This window comes from Dunckerocampus dactyliophorus, chromosome 20 (assembly GCF_027744805.1).
Source record: "Dunckerocampus dactyliophorus isolate RoL2022-P2 chromosome 20, RoL_Ddac_1.1, whole genome shotgun sequence".
In the NCBI taxonomy this organism is placed as follows: Eukaryota; Metazoa; Chordata; class Actinopteri; order Syngnathiformes; family Syngnathidae; genus Dunckerocampus; species Dunckerocampus dactyliophorus.
In genome coordinates this window covers 1,106,274-1,128,672 of record NC_072838.1, presented here as the reverse complement: position 1 = coordinate 1,128,672, position 22,399 = coordinate 1,106,274, and the positions used below count along the sequence as shown (strand labels likewise).

The following is a 22,399-nucleotide window of genomic DNA, read 5'->3' as shown; positions in this document are numbered from 1 at the left end:
AGGGCCCAGCCCATGTTTGTAATGGCAGCCACTCTACTTTTCCAGTACTCCACTGTGGCACGTGCACGCCTGCCAACTATTTATTGCAGTGCCAGAGGAGTGGGGGTAGGGGTGGGGGTAGGGGTGGGGACGAGCATTTTCTACACCCCTTTCTCTCTACTGGTGTGGGATTGATGGGAGCCATGTGTCCCACTCGGGGTGACTGTCTTCACAGCTGAAAACAAGTCAAGCTTTGCTAGTGCAGCCAAAACCTCACATGGTTGTTCTTCATGAAGCCTTGTTGTTCCTGTCTTATCTGCTCCACACGCACATGACAAACACCCTCAGATATTCATCCTCAGCACAAAGTAGACCCTGTGTTTTGGTCTTTCCAGCCTCTCTAATTCCAGTTCCCTTCCTACAGGTCGCGGCGTTCCACAGAGCGCCCCGCCTGTGCCCACCGGAGGCACCCACTTCCGCTTCCCCCCGTCCACCCCCTCGGATGTTCTGTCGTCCAGCGAGGAGCTGCGCAGCCCAGGCGTGTTTAGCAGCGTCACGCGCCGCATCGCCCGCGGCTCCGTCAGCGACTGCAGCGACGGGACGTCCACCAACTCCGAGCTGGAAGAGGCCGTGGGGGCGGAGGAGAGGGCCGTGGGACCTGAGAGGGCGTTCAGGGGTCTCCTCCCGCCCCGCCTCCCTCATGAGTCGCTCTTCAGGGTTTACGCCGGCGCCCCCAACCCGGCAGGACTCCCCAGACCCACCCACAGGGTTCACCCGGAGCCCCTGTCTCCGTTCCCAGTGTCTCCCCTGCCGGGCCCCGGCGGGCTACTGGCCCCGACTCTGTCCCCAGCCCTGTCCATGACACCCACCCCCCACCTACCCTACACCCCCTCCCCCTCGCTGTCCTCCCCCATGATGGGCTCCCACTTCTCCTTCAACCCGGAGGACATGAAGCACTACCTGCAGGCCCACACCCAGTCCGTCTACAACTACCACCTCAGCCCCCGCGCCTTCCTTCACTACCCCAACATCGTCATCCCGCAGCCCCATCGCCCCACCCCAGAGAAGCCGGCCGCCTCCCACCTGCATGCCCCGCACCTGCCTTTCTCCCATTCACTAGGCGGTCAGCCGGGGGCCGCAGAGGAAGCGCCCCAGCACCCGTCACCCTTCAAGTTCAAGCTGCAGCCGCCCCCTCTCGGCCGCAAGCAGCGGGAAGCGGGAAGCTCATTGGCATCTTCATCCTCTTCCTCCTCTGCAGGCCCCCCCTCCTTGTTTGCTGCGTCTGGTCAGATGGTGGAAGGAGCGCCCAAGATCAAGGTAAGACCGGAAACAGGAAGTGATGTCCTGGGAAGCATGTGACCGTCAGTCGCTCGTGTTGTTAAATGTGTCTTCCCACCCCCACCCTGACCCAGGTGGAGCCCATATCTGACATCGAGTCAGAGGAGGAGGTGGAAGTGACCGACATCAGCGAGGAAGACGAGATGAACCACGAAGACGACGACATCTTCAAAGCCGTGTCCCATCATCAGCTCCACCATCATTCCAGGAACAACGGGGCCGCAGGCAGCCCCTCCGCCCCCTTCCCACCGCCCTCTGACCCCGACGACGACGATGAGGTCTTCAAGACTCCGGCCACCCCGCCTCTCGGTGCCGGCCACTTGGCGTTCCCGCTTCTCAGCCTGAAGAGCGAGCCGGCCCCGGGACACCCGGCTCCCGTCAGCCCCGAGGGCACCCGCTGCATCCCGCTCAAACTCCGCTTCAAGCGCCGCTGGAGCGAGGACCAGAAGATGGAGGCGGATGGCGAGAGGGACGAGGCCGAGGATAAGAAAGTGCGAGCTGAGGGGAGGGAGGAGCCGGAGGTGGAGAACGGGGCGGGGAGGGCCGTCATCCTGGGCCTGATGCTGCCGCCACCACCCGCCCGGCGCCGGGCCAGCTCGGAGCTGCAGCGAGCCACCGCTCAGCTGTCTCTGGAGAACGCCACCTGCTGAGCCGACGGACCACGGATCCTGACGGATGAGTGACCTTTGACCTGGCGGAACAACCCCACACTCCTTAAAAGGACATGTTTGGGTTCAACCCTTAAGACCACACTAAACACAACATGGACGCCGCCCCTCACTGGTGCTGCGGGGTCTCGGACTGATGCCGACTCGACACAAGTGCCTCACGTATGCCCACGAGGCGGGGGGGGGGGGGGGGAGCTAGCCGGCCGGCCAGCCATCTCCCAGACTGAAGAGGGGGGTGCCCTGTCGTCGGCGACTTTACAGAACCGCTTCTTCCCGGGGCGACTAGCGGGGGGCCCCGCCCACTCAGACTCCTGCGTCTGGAGCACGGGAGTCGTGCTCTTCATTCCCGTGTTGGCGCCGCGTGGCGTTTTTGGGCATTTCCTGCTTCTTTGTGACCTTTTTAGCGCCGGGTGCCGAGATCTTTGATGATGGGAAGAAAAGAAAGAAGAGTCCAGCTGAATTACATAAGAGCGTGCCTTTTTGAAGCCCCGCCTCCCTCGCCGCCACAAAAATGCCTTCTTGTGTTTTCTATTTGAGTCGGAATATTCGACTATAAAGCCACTCTATTTTTAGATACAGGACGTTCTATATATTCTATATGTGGATGACCACGCCTCCGCCTTCTCCCGCTTGAAAGAACACCACGGGCACATCTGGGTGGCGCCGCACTCTGATTGGCTCACACACACAGGAAGTGACATCATCAGGGCGTGAAATAAACTCGATGTGTATTTTATTTTTTGTATCTATTTTGAAGTAGCAAGCAAGAAAAATAAAAAAAAAAAACATAAAAAGCTGCGCCCCTTTTTGCCTGCCCCCTGCCCCCCCCCACGGTGTTTATGATGCCACGCTTGCTGCTGTCTTTCTGTTAGGAACGTCACCCTTTTCTACTTTCTCTCTTTGTCATCAGTGGACCTGCTCTTCTCTTTTTAACCCCCCCCCAGGAGATTGCTGGTTTTTATTGTGTGTGTATCGTTTTTCATATGTGGAGGATTGTGTAAGAAGACTTTAAAAACAAAAAAAACAACAAAAAAAGCATAACATTGTAATGTTTCACTGTTTTGTTCCTAACACCAGCTCCTCCTCAGCTGTCAGTCAACATGACTGACAGGGGGTGGGGCCATGTGACCTTTATCTTCTCTGTTCATCTTCACGTGTAATTAAAACAATAATCAGGGTTCATTAAAAAACAGGTAAAAATGGATTTGTTGTTTGGATTTATTTGCTGTGTTCTCACCATGTTAGCATGCTAACGTGGCTAGCATATTTATCTTGTATGAATGTTAGCGTGTTATGTGACTAGCATGTTATTTGTCTTCTATGAATGTAAGCATACTAATATGACTAGCATGTTAATTTGTGCTCTGTTATGTGCTAATGTGACTAGCATGCTTGTCTTCTCTGAATGTTATGTGACAACCATGTTTGTCTTGACTTGACTAGCATGCTTATTTGTTGCGTTTTCTGTATGTGAATGGGTTAATGTGACAAACTTGTTTGTTAGCGTGCCAACCCGAGTAGCATGTTTGTGTGTTCCCTGTATGCTAGCGTGCTAATGTGACATGTTGATTTGTTGTTTGCTGTATGCTAGTGTGCATTCACTGTATGTTTGCGCTCTAACGTGAGTCGCATGTTGGTTTATTGTGCTCTGAGCAAGTTAGCGTTCTCACGTGACTAGCATGTTTGTTGCCATCTATGCATGTTAGTGTGCTAATGTGACTCATGTTTGTGTTATATGCGTGTTATCATGCGATCATGACTAGCATGTTTATTTGTTTAGTTCTGTGCAAGCTAGCGTGCTGAAGTGACTAGCATGTTTATTTGTTGCATTCTTTGCATGCTAAAGTGACTGCATGTGTGTTGCCTTTTACGCATGTTAGCTTGCTGATGTGATTAGCATGTTTGTTTATTTGTTGCATTCTCTGTGTATCAGCATGCTAATGTGAGTTGCGTGTTTATTTGTTGCGTTCTATGCATGTTACCGTGTTGTTTGATGCTTGCGCGTTTGTCTGGCAGGGAGCAGCGACCTGGATGCGAGAGCAGGCGCTTTGTGTGGTCTTCTGTCAAGTAGACCTTCCTACTTTGTGCTGAGGTACACTGAAATCTTTCGGCAGAGATTGGGCCTCCTTTGTCTGTCGTCTTGGCGTCTTTGAGCACAATGACACGATGACATGTGCAGCGTGACACACGCTTTTGTCCATGTTCCTCTGCCGCAGTGACATAGCAATCTTTAACTGAGAGATAAAATGGAGCTGAGATGAAGCGTTTTTCCCCTTCTCTTCTTAGTAATGTATCTTTCTTATGGTAACTTTTAAAGAAAGTTGTGTGATGGTGCTACCTAAAAGAGGGCTGCAGCTGTGAATCTAGCGGAGGATGCTGCCTCAAGTCAATTCACTCAACATTTTCCAGCAGGAAGATGCTTGGACGAGACGTAATGTGTTGTGCACGCTCTGCAAGAACAGTACTGTATAACGTATGCCTGTTGATGCTTCATAATGTCTTTAATAACTCAAAGGAATATGTTAGAGTATCAAAAACAGGCTTTTGTCCCTTGTTCGCGGTTTCTTGCCATTCACGTCATTTTAAAGGCATTCTCGTTAATTAATATCTGTTTTTTGTTGCTGCCGTCGCAGGGTGTTGTCGCTGCTTTTGAATCCACGGCTCCCAGCAGGAGGACGGGGCTGATTGACGGCCTGTTTGGCCTCCAGTGGAGACAGACGGTTGTCTGGCTGAGGGGCGAGGTCAGGGGTCGCGCGCAGACAGAAAACAGAGGGCTAATTATCACACATTGTTAGGAGGCCCCTGCTGGGACGCTACCTTCACTCTCACAAGAGGCATGAACACGCTCGTGTAGTTCTGCATGCTGTTTAAACCCCCCCCAAAAAAAACTTTATTCGACAATCTTGATTGATCACTATCACAAATGTTTGTATTGGATTGTGTTTGTGTTGTAAACCACTAGTGTTTGTTTAGCATTCTTGAAAAGCGAGTTGAATAACAGCTTGGAGATCGGGAAGACCTGGGTTCGATTCTCCCTTGGGCATTTCTGTGTGGAGTTTGCATGTTCTCCCCGTGTGTGTGTGGGTTTTCTCCGGGTACCCCGGCTTCCTCCCACATTCCAAAAACATGCATGTTAGCTTCATTGGAGACTCTAAATTGTCCATAGGTATGAATGTGAGTGTTTGTCTGTACGTGCCCTGCCATTGAACACCAGTCCAGGGTGTACCCCGCCTGTCGCCTGAAGTCAGCTGGGATAGGCCCCAGCATGCCCCCGCGACCCTAATGAAAGCGGTATAGAAAATGGATGGAGTTGAATAATAGTATGTTAAACTTTATACCTTACTATGCGGTGATCGTGAAGTCCTATAATTTGTTCATATTTCCAACAGGCTCTAGTCATTATCCAGTGGTGAGATGGCGCCCTCTGGTGGACACAAAGAGTGACTGCAACGACTGCTGCTGCTGGTGACGTAATGAAAGTGAACGTTAAGATGCTCACGCTAGCTTGATTTTTACTCAAACTTTCTTGTTGTGAACAAAGTATTCACTGCAATAGCATACCTGTCATAAAACATGCACCTTGTTGCCTGTACTTGTGTTAGTGTGTGTGTGTGAGCGTGTACGTACGTGCAAAGTGGTGCACGCTTACGTAACATGCCCGGGCATGTTTTAGCTGCACTAGCACGTGTGTGCTAGTCAGTGTGCAGTGCTGCAGTTGTTTATGAGTTAGCTATAGCATCACGACACATGTAATCGTCGTGTTGTCACGCGTGAAAGTCTATCGAGTGTGCTTCCTTGTCAGCAACGAGGCCCAGAGTGTATATGCGTCACTGTTCGGAGCCATAAGCCCTCCAATTTTGAGCCACTTTGCTCACCGGGCTCTTCCTGTTTGGCCACCATGATGGCAACAAGCTGCTCATGACCTCACCGCAGCAGTCCGCCATTGGCCTACACGCACAGGGCCTCTCGGCCAAACGCGCGCGGCTTTGGTGACGTATTTTGCCAGCGCATTCCATGATTGGCTTAAGAGGCGGAACTAAGGCTACTCTACTGTTTTGAACACCTCCCGTTAGCCGAGAGAGCGCGCGGAAGGGCGGTACAAAGAGAAAGTGTGTCAAGTTAGAAGTTTGTGTTCTTTGTGCTTAAAGTGGATGATTACTCCAGCATGACAAAATTAGAACTTTTGACACTTTATTACTAGTCTTATTTAAAGATGAAGTTAAACGATACAACGTCTTACCTATAAAATAAAAACATCTGGCAGCGGAATTTAAGAGTTTGTTTGGGTTTTTTTTAGAATTTTGTGTGTCACCGATGGAAAAAGAAAACGTTTATTGTCATTTAGAAACAAAATCTTCATTTCCGCATGGTCACGCCCACAAGCGCCTGATTGGCCTGGGCCGACTCGCTCTCCCAACAGCTGTTCTGTGTTTTCCCACACTGCCATTGGCCGCCGTGTGCTGTCAATCACATTTACTTGACTTTTTAAGCCCCGCCCCTCGCTCATCTCCTGGTGCTGCCATTGGCTACTGTACTCGTCCGCGCGTCTGCATTGGCCGAGCGGCCTGGTTGTCAAGGCTTCGGTGGCTCCATTCACCATTTTGCGACTGTAGCGTAGAATGTACAGAGGCAGGATTTTTTTTCCTCCTCATTTTTAAGTTGCCTCACCGGAGAAACATGAGCGACGACTGACTAGCAGCTGCGGACGACTGGAACCGGCCTCCCTGCCCTGTTTTCACTCGCGGACTTGGCAGCATTTAGACGAGTACAGCTGGTCCAGCTTGACGTTAGCGGTGAGTGTTAGCTAACTAAAGCTTCTCCTGCAGCTAGCCCATCGGCTAACCCTCTTCTACTACTTCTTCTTCACCACGGAGTGCATTTACTGCACTCCAGCAGAGCATTTTATGCCGCGAACATTAGCCTGTCTACTGCGTGGACGGGAGGAGGGGGGTGAGAAAAGGGAGCGGTGCGCCTCGACATAGCCTGAAAGTTTTCCACTAGAATTAAATCCAACGTCATAACTCAGCAACTGCACCAAGTCTTTGCACTTTGCTGTCTTGCTGACTCGCATGACTTAATAATAATAATCATCTTCATCATCATCACGAAGCAGACAGATGAGGGGAGGGGGGCGGCGAGTGGGGTGGGGGTGGGGGCTGTCTAGGGCCTTGTTTGTGTTTAAAACAATGACAATGGAGCAAATAACGACGAGAGTGAGTGCAAAGTTGTGCTGGAGGCCTCAGCTGTTATTTGACACAGCTGTCACTCACTGATGGGCACAACAAGCACTTTTACTCAACTTGGCTGTCTGCTCGCCTTTCACGGCTTTATGGCAATATGAAGCCGTTAAAGACATTCTTTCCCTCGGTGACAGGAGGATTTCCTTGCGGCCTAATTTGTGTGTGTGTGCAGCCTAGGCCTGCATGCACGCATGTTGTTGTGCAGCGAGCACCAATGCATGCCAGTCATCCCGATACCAGCACCCATTTTTGCATGCAGCGCTTTCATTTCAAGCCAAGTTGCTGCTTTGTTGTTTGTTCCTTTTGCTAGCCAGCCAGTAAACAGACTTGGCCTCGCCCCCCCCGGGCCGAGCTGTAATAATCCTGTTATTCACTTAACTTTTAGTCCTGTGTGCATAACTACTACATTTGTGCACGACAAAAATAACATCCGTCACATAGCGTGCTGTTAGTGGGGAGGGGTACCTCAGGATCTGTATGGGTACTAACCTAACGATTTTCAGTAGTTTTGTGTGTCTTATGTGGTAATAAATGTTCATGTGTTAAATAATTCAATGTCAACATTTATTTTGACATATGAACTTTAACAAGCATCTCAAAACAATGTCCAGTTGTCACAGATTTCTTCAACATGAATGCTAGGGGCGAGATTTTAACATGACCTTTAAGAAAAGTACCAGAAAAAAATCTATGATAATATATTGCAATCTGATCATTTAATTTCTACTATGTTACACTCTTCTGCATTGCACCGTGTGTATGCTAGCAACCCCGCCTCCACCCACCGAGACAAAGGGACTGTATGACTGACAAAAGGGCTCACTCTGTTCATGCCATTGTTCTATGGAACAAACGAAAGCAATGCACAGAGTGAAACCCCTTCCTGCCAGACACGCATGCAAATGGCAACATATTGATTATCCACTTCATTTTCATGTACTGTGATTGATTATCTTTATTTCTTTATTTATTATGGTCCCAGGCCTAGTGCCCACCACACAGTTTTTTTTAATCTTGTCACGTTTTAATCTGGCAAGATCTTGCGACACCCCTAATGTTTAGGTACCGAAAAATAATACCGTTTGATTTTACGTGAATCGGTCCTCAGTAGTACCAGCGGAATTCAATACAAGTACCGAGTTCGGTGCCCACCTCTGTGTTAGTCCTAAAAGTATATCACTTTGGACAGTAACAAAATTTTCACAATGGTGTTCTCTGTTTATAGGCTACATGTGATCATTAATCATTCAGTTTGGTTGTTTTTGGGGGGGGGGGGGGGTTCAGTGCCCTGCTCAAAAACGCCTGACGCTGTTATAAAAGTGTGCTCGCATCTCAAATGTTCAGCTCAACGAAAAATGTGCTTGCCTGACATACAAAAACAGTGGAGCCTTTCAAGTAACTATCGTACAAGTGTAAAAATAAGCCAACCGCATGTTAATACTGATGCATTGAAAAAGTAACACTGACATACCATTTAAAGGAAAACTCTACCATCCTCCACAATCCTCATGTGAGACATGAACACTCATGTCTTTGTCTTTTCTGTGCCTTCTAAAGATATAAAAAGAGGTAAAAAGAGGCAGCTAATGAATGCAGGTAATGGGACACACCTATCCCGCCTATGAAAACAGGTCCAAAAAGCTCCAAGGAGGTTTAGTGGTTTTCTATCCATGCTGTGAGCGTGTAGTAACAGGTACATTCATGATAACATGTCATACTTGGACTATTCTGGCAGCTTTGATTTCACATAGCAACATAGAAAGGAACGCTACACCTAGCGTCAAAAACAACAACACAGCTCCAATATGTAGCGTTACCTTGGTGAAGCTAGTGACTAGCCGGCTAGTAGCTAGCCGCTGTGGTGTGGCGAGGTGTCACTACGCCAGTAATGTAGTACTTGGGTGTAACAATGTTAATAACAATAATAATACCAATGTGCTTCATATGCAGCTCACAAGGCTTTATAGGTGGAATGGGTGTTTCAGAAAAGGTGCGCAGAAAAGAGAAAGACGTGTGTTCATGTCTCACATAAGGCAAAATTCCACAAGTGCACTTTTCCTTGAAGGAGCAAACCATTAAACTATGCAAACCCTTGCAACATGCGACTTAATGCAATTTTTTATTTTGAATTGATCTGTTAACTGTGTAAAATAACATCCTGGACCAAGTCTACAGCAACATGAAAGGTGCTTTGAAGGCTGTTCCAAGACCCCACTTTGGAAAGGCCGACCACATCTCTATATTCCTTTATCCAACATACAGACAACTTCTCAAACAAGCTCCCCCTGTAAGTACAGCAGTTAAAGTGTGGAATGAAGAAACTGATCAAGTACTTCAGGACTGCTTTGGCTGCACAAACTGGGATGTGTTTAAAACTGCAGCGGGGAGGGAAGATTGTACTGTTGATTTGGATGAATATGCTTCTGCTGTTACTGGCTACATTAGCACATGTATAGAGACTGTTACCACCACCAACTATTACAGAAAATACCCTAACCAAAAACAGTGGATGAACTGTGATGTAAGGGCTAAGCTACGTGCTCGTTCGACTGCATTTGTCATGGGCACCGCTGATGACTACAAAAAGGCCAGATATGACCTGAGGAGGTCCATACGAGAGGCCAAAAGACAGTACAAACAGAAGCTGGAGGGCTACTATTCCACCTCAGACCCCCGGCGCATGTGGGCGGGGCTCCAGCACATCACAGACTATCGACAGCGGAGTAGCGTAGCCACGTCCAGCCAAACCACACTTCCAGATGAGCTGAACGAGTTCTACGCCCGCTTTGACACCCAAACTCCTGATGAGCAGAGAGTGTGGCTGGACTTGGGGAGCACACAGGACTCACCTCTCATGGTGACATCAGCTGATGTGCGCAGGGTTCTGAACAAAACAAACCCACGAAAAGCAGCAGGCCCAGACAACATCTCAGGACGTGCACTTCGGGTTTGCTCATCAGAGCTAGCTGATGTGCTTGCTGACATATTTAACCTGTCGCTTGCACAAGCATCTGTACCGACCTGCTTTAAGTCCACCACCATAGTGCCCGTACCCAAGAAGAGCAACGTGACCTGCTTGAATGACTATCGCCCTATAGCACTCACTCCTATTGTTATGAAGTGCTTTGAAAGAATAGTCATGACCCACATCAAAAAGAGCATCCCGGCAGCAACTGTGGACCCTCTACAGTTTGCATATCGCCAGAACCGGTCCACGGATGATGCAGTCAACACTGCCATCCACACAGCCCTTTCTCACCTACAGGGCCAGGACACATATGTCAGAATGCTATTTATAGACTATAGCTCTGCTTTTAATACAGTCAGCCCCCACAAACTCACAAATAAGGTCCTCACACTTGGCCTGTCACCCTCCCTCTGTAACTGGGTGTTTAACTTTCTAACAGGCAGGCCCCAGTCAGTCAGAGTCCACAATCGCACATCCAGCTCAAGAATTGTGAGCACTGGGACCCCACAGCGAGAGATCACACCCCACAAAGGCAGACGAGTACAGGGGGCCACACACTGGCAGGCCCAGAGACGCCCCCACAACCGGAAAGAAGCCTGCCCACGCCAGAAGCGCCAGTCCCCCGCCACCGCCACCCCCAGGGAACAGAGCCTGGCCCGTCCCGGGCCAGCCCCCGCCCAACCCCCGACACAGGACCGCCCCGCCCAGGGATGCAGGAGGCACCCCCCGCCCCCCCCAATAATAACTAAAATAAATAAAAGCACACACATATAGTCACGCACATACACACTCCTACGCACGCATGCGCACACATACATACGGACACACACGGGCGCGCACACACACAGTGGTCGACTGCCCAACACCCAGAAGCCTCGCTCTATCCCCCGTTGGTAACCCAAGGAGCAGCGGAGCCGGGGACCCCGGGGTCCCAGACATACAACCCAGAACCCGCGGCGCGGAGAGCACGGACCGGCGGGGAGCAGGAAGACACCAGGCCACCCCATCCCAACGGTAGGACGCCGCCAGCAAGGCAGACAGAGGAGCCAGCGAGGAGGAAAGCGGGCAAATGAGCGAGCGGGCGAGCAAACGGGCGACCTGCCAGGCGAACTACCACACAGCGCGAGCCGACACCTGCAGGGCAGCAAACCCCGGAGAGGGAGCCGAGAAGGCCAGACCAGCAGCAGACCAGCCGACGGACCCCACCAGCCACCAGAAGCCAGACCAGCCACATGCCACCAGAGCTGACGGCGCACCACCGACAAGCTCGCAGACAGACCGGGGGAGGGCGACAAATGCCAAAGCGCCCGGCAGAGCACGACCCCCCCAGCAGGCCCGGCCCCAGGGCACACGCCCTCCCTCGCCGCCACCTCAGGCCCACAGTACCTGTAAGCATGACCAAGCCCCAACCCACCAGACGGCCCGGCGCCCCAGCAGCCACCGCAGCGCAGCAACCACAAGCCCCCGCGGTGGCACGCGGGCCACCCGCAGCACTGGCTCCCCAATCCAGCCCGCCCCACCCGTGTATGTGATAAGGTGTGATTGTGTCTATTATGCAATATAAAAAAATAAATAAATAAAATAAAATAAAAGAGGACAGCTATGAAGAGCTGGTCTCTGTGTCCCTGACGGGTGTATCTGTGTGCATGTACAGTGAGGGTCATAAGTATTTGCACCCCCTGCGATTTTGCAAGTTCTCCCACTTAGAAAATAGGGAGAGATCTGAAATGTTCATCATAGATGCATTTCCACTCTTAGAGACATCATCTAAAAAAAAAAAATCCGGAAATCACATTGTATGATTTTTTTTTAATGATTTATTTGTGAATTACTATGGTTCATAAGTATTTGCACCCTTGAGATAATCAGTGCTAATATTTAGTGCAGAAGCTGTTGTTTGCAATTACAGAGGTCAACCATTTCCTGTAGTTCCTCACCAGGTTTGCACATACAGCAACAGGGATTTAGGCCCACTCCTCTACACAAATCCTCTCTAGATCTGTCAGGTTTCGGGGCTGTCGCTGAGCAACACAAAGTTTCAGCTCCCTACAAAGATTTTCTATTGGATTTAGATCTGGAGACTGGCTAGGCCACTCCAGAACCTTGATATGCTTCTTACGCAGCCACTCCTTGGTCATCTTGGCTGTGTGCTTCGGATCATTGTCATGTTGGAAGATCCAGCCACGACTCATCTTCAATGCTGTGGCTGAGGGAAGGAGGTTGTTGTCCAAAATGTGACGATACACGGCCCCATTCATCCTCTGTTTAATACAGTACAGACTTCCTGTCCCCTTTGCTGAAAAGCACCCCCAAAGCATGATGTTTCCACCCCCATACTTAACAGTAGAGATGGTGTTCTTGGGATGCAACTCAGCCTTCTTTTTCCTCCTCACACGACGAGTGGAGTTTGTACCAAAAGCTCATCTGACCACATGGCATTCTCCCATGACCCCTCTGGATCATTCAGATGGTCCCTGGCAAACTTTAGACGAGCCCACATGTGCTGACTTCAACAGGGGAACCTTCAGTGCAATGCATGATTTTAAACCATTACGCCGTAGTGTTTTACTGACAGTAGACTTTGAAACTGTGGTTCCAGCTCTCTTCAGGTCATTGACCAGCTCCTGCCGTGTAATTCTGGGCTGATTTATCACTTTTCTAATCATGAGTGGTGCCCCACGAGCAGAGATCTTACATGGAGCCCTAGTCCGAGGTAGATTAGCAGTCATGTTTAGCCTTTTCCATTTTTTACAAACTGCAGCAACTGTTGATTTATTCTCGCCAAGCTGCTTTCCAATTGTTCCATAGCCTTTTCCAGCTTTGTGGAGCTCTACAATTTTGTCTCTGGTGTCTTTGGAAAGCTCTCTTGTCTTGCCCATGGTAGCAGTTGGATTATGACTGACTGTGGGGTGCACAGGTGACATTAATGAGCTCAAAGGGGTGGTAGGTGGGTGGTTACTCGTGGGGTAAAGGTGGACTTTTTTAAGTTGGACTGAAAGCTCTTTGAGAGTCAAAATTATTGCTGATTCTCAAGGGTGCAAATACTTATGAACCATAGTAATTTACAAAAAAATAATTTAAAAAATCATACAATGTGATTTCCGGATTTTTTTCTTTAGATGATGTCTCTAAGAGTGGAAATGCATCTATGATGAACATTTCAGATCTCTCCCTATTTTCTAAGTGGGAGAACTTGCAAAATCGCAGGGGGTGCAAATACTTATGACCCTCACTGTATATGATAGGGGTGTATGTGGATGATAGCTAATGATGCAATTAAAATCGGGGGACAGCTGCCGCTCGGAGGGCCCCTCACCTACCAGCCCCCCCAAACCCTAAGTGTCTACTGTGCAAATAAAATTGGGGGGCAACAGGTCAGTACCATGGCAGGGGCAAAGGAGCCCCTGCAAGGCAACCGCCCCCCCCAACCACGCCCCACCATAGGCCACCCCCCAAAGTCCTATATGTTTGTGAGGTGGTGCAGTGGAACAGGAAGGACGGGGGGCCCCACATGCCCACACCCCAACTCCGCCCAAACCAAGCAGGGGAGGACCAAGGACGTATGCCCGACTGGCCACCCACCACAGCTCGGGCGCCCCACACGCCCCAAGGCAGACCTGGCCGCCACCAGAACAGTGGGAACCGTGCCCACGCGGCCCCCGCATACCACCACGGCCGGCAAGGGAGCAACACTACGGTGACCACAAGAGAACCGGACCCCACATAGAGCGGAGCACGGCCACACCCACGAAGCACGCGAGCCAGAGGCGCCGAGGAGGGACAGAGAAGCAAGCACCGCACGACCGGGCCCACGAGAGGAGAGGACCCCCCCCCCCCCGGCGCCCAAGCAAACGCCCCCGCCCGCCACGTCGCAGACCGGCCACCACCCCCCCCCCCCCCCCATCCACCAACACGCCAAGGGAGAAACCCCGGAGGGAGGGAGACAACCGCTAGCCAGGAAGCAGAGACTAGCCAGACACCAGCAAGTAGCAGGGACCGCCGCCAGCCCCCCACCAAAGCCACCCCCGACCGCCCCACCCCGGAGCAAGCATCCCGTTGCCGATCCCGGCCAGCGCCACGCAGAAGAACACCACGCCGCCCGCCCGCCCGCACGCGCACCCACACGCCTACTCGCCCGCGGCCCCCACACCCACCCACCACACCACACCACACCACAGCGGCCCCGTCCCTGAAGGGAGAAAGCAAGGGATCCCCCCCCACCCGAGCCCTAACCGCACCTCTGCGCCCCCAGTCACTTGGGGGACAGCCACAGGCGCCGGAGGACAACAAGCAGCTCCCGCCTGTCACACATACACCACACACATACATCAGTAAAATAAAATAAATTAGTAATTAATTAAAAATAAAAAGCACCCCAACCCACCCTCCCACCCAGGGGAGAAGGCTCCGCAGGAGCAGCTGGGCTCGAGCACCCGCGCCCCCACCAGGGGGAGAGGCCGGCCCCCACACCAGACGACCCCACGCGGCAGCCGAGCAGGAGGGCCCAGGGCAGACCCCGCCCCAACCCTAGAGGCAAAGGAGGCCGAGGGAGAGCCAGCGCCACCAGCCGCACACGGGACTCCCCAGCAGCAGTAGGCGTCCAGCACCCGCAGGATGCAGCACCCCGCCCACCCACCACCCCGGAGGTCGTCCAACGCTGCCCCCTGGACGGCCGACCCGCCCCCGCCCCCTCCCCACCCACCAGCCCCCCAGGCCCAGCAAAGAAGACCCGGGACACCAAGCCCGCCCCCGCCTGCCCCCGAGGTACCAGGGCCACCCAGCGACCAGGACCACACCCCAAGCCAGATGAACGAAACCCCCAGGGGCAGAGACAGACGCTCTCACCCCCCCGAGAGTCAGGTCAGGGAATTAATTATTGGTGCCCATATAGACTGAAATTCTGACATTTGTTCTTTAGATTCAGCAGACATTCTCTCCATAGCTATATGATCTAACAAAAGATTTTTGTAAAGAGCTATGTTCACTTTCTTCCTTGATTTCCAATTGATGAGAATGGTTTTCTTGGCGATGCTTAATGCAGTGATGAGAAGCTGTGTTTGGTTTGTTTCTACATCAATTGTGGAGAGATCGCCCAGCAGGCATAGTAAAGGAGAGGTAGGAATGGAGAACCCAAGTGCCAAAGATAGGTCCTCACACACTCCACGCCAAAAATTGTTAATGGGAGCACAGGTCCACATGGAGTGTAAGTAGTCATCTATTCTATGGTCTGAGCAGTGTGTACAGATGTTAGAGTCAGTTAAGCCCATTCTAAACATTCTATGTCCTGTGTAGTGTACTCTATGAAGGATTTTAAACTGAATCAGCTGTAGGTTGGGATTATTGATTAACCGGGAAGCATTGAGACATATTTGCTTCCAGAATTCAGGGTCACAGCTTGTAGATAAATCTGAGCTCCATTTGGAGATTGGTACTCCGATTGTGTTGTCATTTTTTGAAAGTAGAACATATAATTTAGATCATGTTTTAGGGGCAGATATTTTTAAAAATTGGTCAATGGTGGTATTGCTTTCCCATGATATGGTCCTGAAACTTTAATTATAGATTTAATTTGTATGTATTCAAGAAATTTGTTATGATTTATTCCATACTGTGTAACAAGGTCGTTAAATGAGATAAAGTTGTTTCCTATAATTATATTTTTCATACAACTTATTCCTTTTTCGTGCCATGTTGGGAAATTTAATGGTTTCTTTTTAAGCAAGATGTCAGGATTATTCCAGACGGGAGTGTATTGGCAAGGAGTGAGCGAGAATTTTGTTATTTTTAGAAATTCCCACCAAGCTGTCAGAGTGGTGCTTATATTTTTACTTTTAAAACAATTATTTTTCCGGAGGATTTGGCTAATGAAGGGCAGGTTACAAATTGGGATTTCATGGCTAAGTGATTGTTCTATGTCTAGCCATGAATAATATAAATAGATTTTTGTAATGTTTTGAGACTTATTCGTGCTGGCTTATTTTTCCAAAGAAGTTTATTTATATATGAATCTAATGACTTGAACCAAATTATAGATGGTTTGGTGGGGATCATGGAAAACAGATAATTAACCTTTGGTAAAATCATCATTTTCACGGTGGATACTCTGCCTGTAAGTGAGATGGGCAAGGTTCTCCAACGTGCAAGATCATCCTCTATTGACTTCAATAGTGGAGTATAATTCAAGCGGATCAGGTCTGACAGGTTGGAGGAAATGTTAATACCCAAATACTTAATGTTCCCTGAACACAGTGGTATAGAGGGGGTGCTCTGGAAACCAAAGTTAATGGGCAGTACTGTGGATTTAGACCAGTTAATGGAGTAATCTGAGAAGGTGCTGTAATTGTTCATGAGTGAGATAGATTGGTGAAGTGAAGAATGTGAATTATCTAGGAAGAGTAATACATCATCAGCATAAAGGCTTATCTTATGATGAACATTTGTGGTGTGGATCCCTTTATTATTTATATGTTGTTGAATTGCATCTGCAAGAGGTTCAATAAAGATAGCAAATAGTGAGGGAGAGAGTGGACACCCTTGCCTAGTACCTCTTTGTAAAGTAAATTCTGGAGAGATGTGATTGTTGGTCCGAACAGAGGCCTTTGGGGTGTTGTATAGTATTTTAATCCATGTTCTAAATGAATCTCCAAAGCCAAATGTTTGTAGTGTTGCAAAGAGAAATTTACAGTTTACTCTGTCAAATGCTTTTTCAGCATCTAATGAGACAATTGTGGTTTCTAAATTATGGATGATAGAGTAATCAATCAGATTGATTAGAGGCGTACGTTGCTAGTTGAGTTTCTCCCCTTGATAAATCCTGATTGATCAGGGTGTATTATATGAGGGGTAACTTTGTCCAGCCTTATAGCTAACGCTTTGCATATTATTTTAAGATCTGCATTAATCAGTGAAATTGGACAATAACTGGAAGGTAGTGTTGGGTCCTTATCCGGTTTCAGCAGGAGACTGATTGTAGCTGAGTTCATGTTTGGTTTAGTTTATTTGAACATGAAGGTTCCAATGGAATACATCTCGTGAATCATTCTTTGACAGTTTCACATGTCCAAAAGGAGTAGGAAGAAGCAAAGCTTATTTAATCCTACCCCCCATCCATTCTACATCTAGTACAGTACATGTAGTTCACTTCCTGGATTCCATGTCATGTTTTCAGTGATAGTCAGGATAACACATAATAGATAACGGTGAGATAACCCTCCCCCCCCCAAAAAAAGAGAGAACATTCATAATAATGATAATAATGATGACAATACTAAATAAATAAATAAATAAGAACAAAGCTTCTTTTTTTTTTCCCTTTCCTTTTTTTTTTTTTTAAACACAACAAAGAAAATTATAAAAAATAAATAAATAAATAAATAAATAAAAACAAATAAATAAAAAATAAAATTTAATTAAATAAATAAAAAATAAAATAAAATAAAATAAAATAAAATAAAATAGAAAATAAAAAAAAATAAATAAAATAAAATAACAAACCTGACAGAACAATCAGGACTCTTCTGCCTTGTATTTAGCAAACATCAACTGCTTGTATTGTTTTTTGAATTTGCTCATCTCTGTACATTGTTTGAGTTCTTTACTCAATCCGTTCCATAATTTAATTCCACACACGGAAATGCTGTGGGTTTTCAGCGTTGTTCTCACATATAAATGTTTTAGGTTTAATTTTCCTCTAAGATCATATTTCTCCTCTCTGATTGAGAAATACTTGATTAGATTTTTGGGTAACGAGTTATTATTAACTTTATACATTATTCTAGCGGTTTGAAAGTGTACTAAATCTGCGAATTTTAATATCTGTGATTTTAAAAATAAAGGGTTTGTATGTTCTCTATACTTGGCATTATGAATTATCCTCACAGATCTTTTTTGCAGTACAGTGAGTGAGTGAAGATTGCTTTTGTAATTATTTCCCCATATCTCCACACAATACATTAGATATGGTAATACTAAGGAACAGTACAGAGTGTGGAGTGATTTTTGATCAAGAAGATATTTTGCTTTATTCAATATAGAGATATTTCTCGCCACCTTTTGTTGTATATTTTTAATATGAGATTTCCAACTCATTTTTTCATCTATTATAACCCCAAGGAATTTATATTCTTCCACTTTTTCAATATCCACTCCATTAATTTGTATTTGGTCACACGTATCCTTTCTGCTATTACCAAATAGCATTATTTTAGTTTTACTTAAATTCAGAGATAATCTATTCCTGTCAAACCATGACTTTAATATGACCATTTCATCCTTGACCTTTTTAATGAGTTCTTGTGTGCTTTCACCAGAACAGAAAGCAGTGGTATCATCGGCGAATAAGACCAATTTTAAGTTGTTAGTTACTTTGCAAATGTCGTTAATGTACAAGTTAAACAGTTTTGGTCCCAGTATGGACCCCTGTGGTACTCCACACGTATTGTGTAGACTCCCAGATGTATATTCTCCTAGCTTTACAAATTGTTTCCTCTTTGCTAGGTAGCTTTTAACCCAATTTAAGACTAAACCTCTAATTCCGTACCTTTCTAATTTTGAAATTAAAATAGTGTGATTAATTGTATCGAAAGCTTTTGTCAGATCCATGAATACTGCAGCTGCGCATCTTCTGTTGTCTATGGCAGTAGTGATTTCCTCCGTGATTTCCATCAGTGCCATAGAAGTTGAAATGTTGGCTCTGTAACCATATTGACTACTTGCCAATAATTCATTCTTATTAATAAATTTGTCCAACCTATTATTAAATAGCTTCTCCACAATTTTCGAGAATTGTGGTAACAAGGAAACTGGTCGATAATTTGTAAATTGGTGTTTGTCTCCTTTTTTGAAAATTGGAACCACCTTGGCTGTTTTCATTTTGCTTGGAAATATTCCAGTCTGAAATGATAAGTTACTGATATATGTTAACGGGTCTGCGATCTCATTGATGACCCTTTTAATTGTTTCCATTTCGATTCCATGACAATCAGTTGATGTTTTTGCCTTAAAATGGTTAACAATGTCAGTGATCTCCTTTTTGGTTACAGCAGTGAGAAACATAGAATTAAGATTCCTATCAATAATATCAATCCCTTCATCAATTGTGTCTTGTTTTGGAATTTCCTCTTCCAGTTTTTGTCCAATATTTACAAAATATTCATTAAACATTTCAGCTACCGCATTCATGTCATTCCTGTAAGTGTTTCCAACCATGAAATAGGGAGGATAGTCTGCTTTCTTAACGTTGTTCTTTATAATACTATTTAAGATGCCCCAAGTTGCTCTCATGTTATTTTTGTTCTTATTTAGTACATGACTATAATATTCCCTCTTACACACTCTCAAGATAGTTGTCAACTTGTTTTTGTAAGTCTTATACTTTTGTTCTGCTTCTTTAGTCTGTTGAATGATAAATGTCCTGTATAATGTCTTCTTCTTCTTACAGGCGTTTTTTAGTCCTTTTGTCATCCATGGCTGCTGGTTTTTCTTTTGCTTCTTGGGCTTTTCTTGCCAGGGACAGTTCTTATCGTAGAGCTCCATATAAGTACCAAGGAAGCTGTCATATGCCTCGTCCACATCTGTTGCACTGTAGACACTCTCCCAACTTTGTTCTTCTAGACCTATCTTGAAGGCACGGATGTTATCCTCTGTACGCAATCTTTGAAAAGTCTTTTTTGCCTCCGCCTGTTTTTTCTTATAATGTTCATTGTAGATTGTAAACACTGGAAGATGATCACTGATATCACTAATTAGCAGGCCACTGATGGTGTTGTTATCAAAGTCATTGGTGAATATATTATGGATGAGGGGGGCACAGTGGTCTGTTATTCTACTTGGTCTAATGATTTTAGGATATAAACTCAAACTATACATTGTATCTATAAAGTCATCTATTTCCTTGCACTTGTGTGGGTTCAAAAGGTCAATATTGAAGTCTCCACATATGAAAATAGTTTTCTGACCTCCTGTATGTCTGTAAACATTGTCTTAATCCAATCCTCAAACATTCCAATCTTTGACTTTGGAGTTCTGTACACACAACTTATTAACACATTTTTGCTTTTTTCTTTACAGATTTCCATTGTTATACATTCTAAAATGTTATCAATGACAAATGACATATTCTTTACCATTTTGTAGTTCAGATGTTTGTCCACGTATACGGCCACACCTCCTCCATTTGCATTGTTCCTGTTTGCACTCATCATTTCATATCCTTCCAGCTCGAAGTCCATTCCTTTGTTAGCATTAATCCAAGCTTCTGAGATTGCTTTTACTTTGAAAGGTTCTTTGAATTGATTCAAATATTGTTTAATATTAGTGAAGTTTGCGTTCAAGCTTCTGCTGTTTATGTGGATGATGGATAACTTGTCGTCGTTGATGAAACTGTTGTTGTATTGCTCCTCCGTATAATAACAGCAGTCGTTTGTAATGTGAGAGAAAAAATTTGAGTCTGGATCAACGTCTTTTTCCATATCCAATTGTTTGTGATCTGTAAAGTGAAAAGTGTCCTATTGTAGATCTTCTTGTAGCATATTGAAGCTGTTTTCCCCCATGTTGGGAGACCTCAATATCTTTCTAGGTCCTTGATGTCTTTGACAGCAAGAACTCTGGCCTCTGGTCCTCCATTTGCTTTGATGAAGATTTTGCAGTTTGCACTCCATGTTCCTTGAATCTTTCCTTGCTTCCTCAGATCACGTGCTTTCTTCGCAATCTCAGCGTTGCGCTTGGTCAGGTGGTCATTCATGTAGACATTTGTTCCTTTCAGCTTCTTTCCCTGTTTCAGCAGAGCAACCTTGTATTTCCTATTAGTGAATTTGACGATGATGACGGGTGTAGTAGGTTCCTACCATACAGTGGGATGCAAGTATCGATAGATTGGATGTCAACATCCACCTTCTTTGATTGCAAGAAAGCAACAACTTGTTGCTCTGTTGAGGCGACATCCCTTTCGTCTGGTTCTTCAGTATTCGCCACTGCTCTGGCATAGGACCTTGGTTTGATTGGAAGTCCCGTCACGACCACGTCATTCATTCGTGTGTTCTGATCCATATCATCTATGGTGTTTTTCAGCTTCTCAATGATTTTATCCTTTTCTTCACATTCTTTTTTGAGAGTGGCTCCCAGTGCATCATAACTTTCCTGTAATTTTTTATTCTCCACTCTCAGACCTTGCATTTCTCTTTGTATGGCGTTGGTAGTCTCTATCAAATTGTGAATTAGTTGATGCAGGGAGTTGGAATTCTCCACAAGTTGCTGCATCTGTTTTCCATAATCCTCCATGGTTTTCGCCATGGTAGCCTCACTCTTTTCCATTGAACTTCTTTCTTGCTTGTTTGCGCGGTGTTTAACCTTCTGCAAGGCTGTCGCTGTTGCTTTGTCTATATTTCCACTCAGGTGTGTCAACTGGTTAACTGTGTCATCCTTGTAAGGTCTCGGCGGCGGTTGTGGTAATAGGTGAGCACCTCCAGTTGTCTCAGGAATCTGTTCGACATCCGTATATATGACTGAATCTGGAGTACTTCGACCAGAACTACTAGAGCCACCGCTTGTTGCGCTTCTTCTCCCTCGAGCCTTTGACATGTTTGGAGGCAAGCATGAACTGTCTTTGATTTCCAAAACCATTCTAAGAAATATTGGAGATAGTAATGACCAGAATGTTTTATAAAACTCGGCAGGGAAACCGTCAGGTCCTGGTGCTTTGTTATTCGGCAACCGGTGTAGAGCGTTATGGAGTTCTTTTAATGAAATGGGCACATCTAAGTTTGTCACCTGTTCGTCATTTAATTTTGGTAATTCTATGGTGTTGAGAAATGTTTCGATATCTGGGAGAGATGGTTTAATCTGAGGTGTATATAGATTTTTATAAAAGCTCCTAAAGACGGAATTAATTTCCTCTGGGAGGTGAGTGATGTGACCTCCTGAGTTTCTAATGGAGGAGATAGAGCTTTTTTCTTTATTGACTTTTAGTTGGTTAGCTAAGTATTTTCCGTGTTTATTGCCATGCTCAAACTTTTCCAAACGTAGCCTCTGCAGTTGGAACTGAATTTTCTTGTCAGTAATTTCTTTTAAGTCTAGTTTCAGTTTCCTTAGGTTACTTAGGATATGCTCATCTTGGGAGTCAGCATGAGCTGCTTCGAGGATTTGGATTTTTTTCTCCAACTCTGATTCTAGTAATCTCTCTTTCTTTTTTTTATATGATGAATATGAAA

General features: G+C 46.5%; 2 protein-coding genes across 2 annotated transcripts in view; both read left to right on the top strand.

Annotated features, from left to right (window-relative positions):
- The window catches only part of erf (Ets2 repressor factor), a 34,510-nt gene extending 29,622 nt beyond the window's left edge, over positions 1-4,888 (top strand). The window contains exons 4-5 of the mRNA XM_054763884.1: positions 404-1,296; positions 1,392-4,888. Coding sequence (XP_054619859.1) covers positions 404-1,296; positions 1,392-1,967 — 1,469 coding nt within the window. The 3' untranslated portion in view covers positions 1,968-4,888. The remainder of the gene's footprint in view (positions 1-403; positions 1,297-1,391) is intronic.
- Positions 4,889-6,548: 1,660 nt separating this feature from the next.
- Positions 6,549-22,399, top strand: part of LOC129173189 (glycogen synthase kinase-3 beta-like) — a 79,013-nt gene continuing 63,162 nt past the window's right edge. Inside the window, exon 1 of the mRNA XM_054763874.1 lies at positions 6,549-6,778. The gene's annotated coding sequence lies outside the window, so the exon portion shown is untranslated. The remainder of the gene's footprint in view (positions 6,779-22,399) is intronic.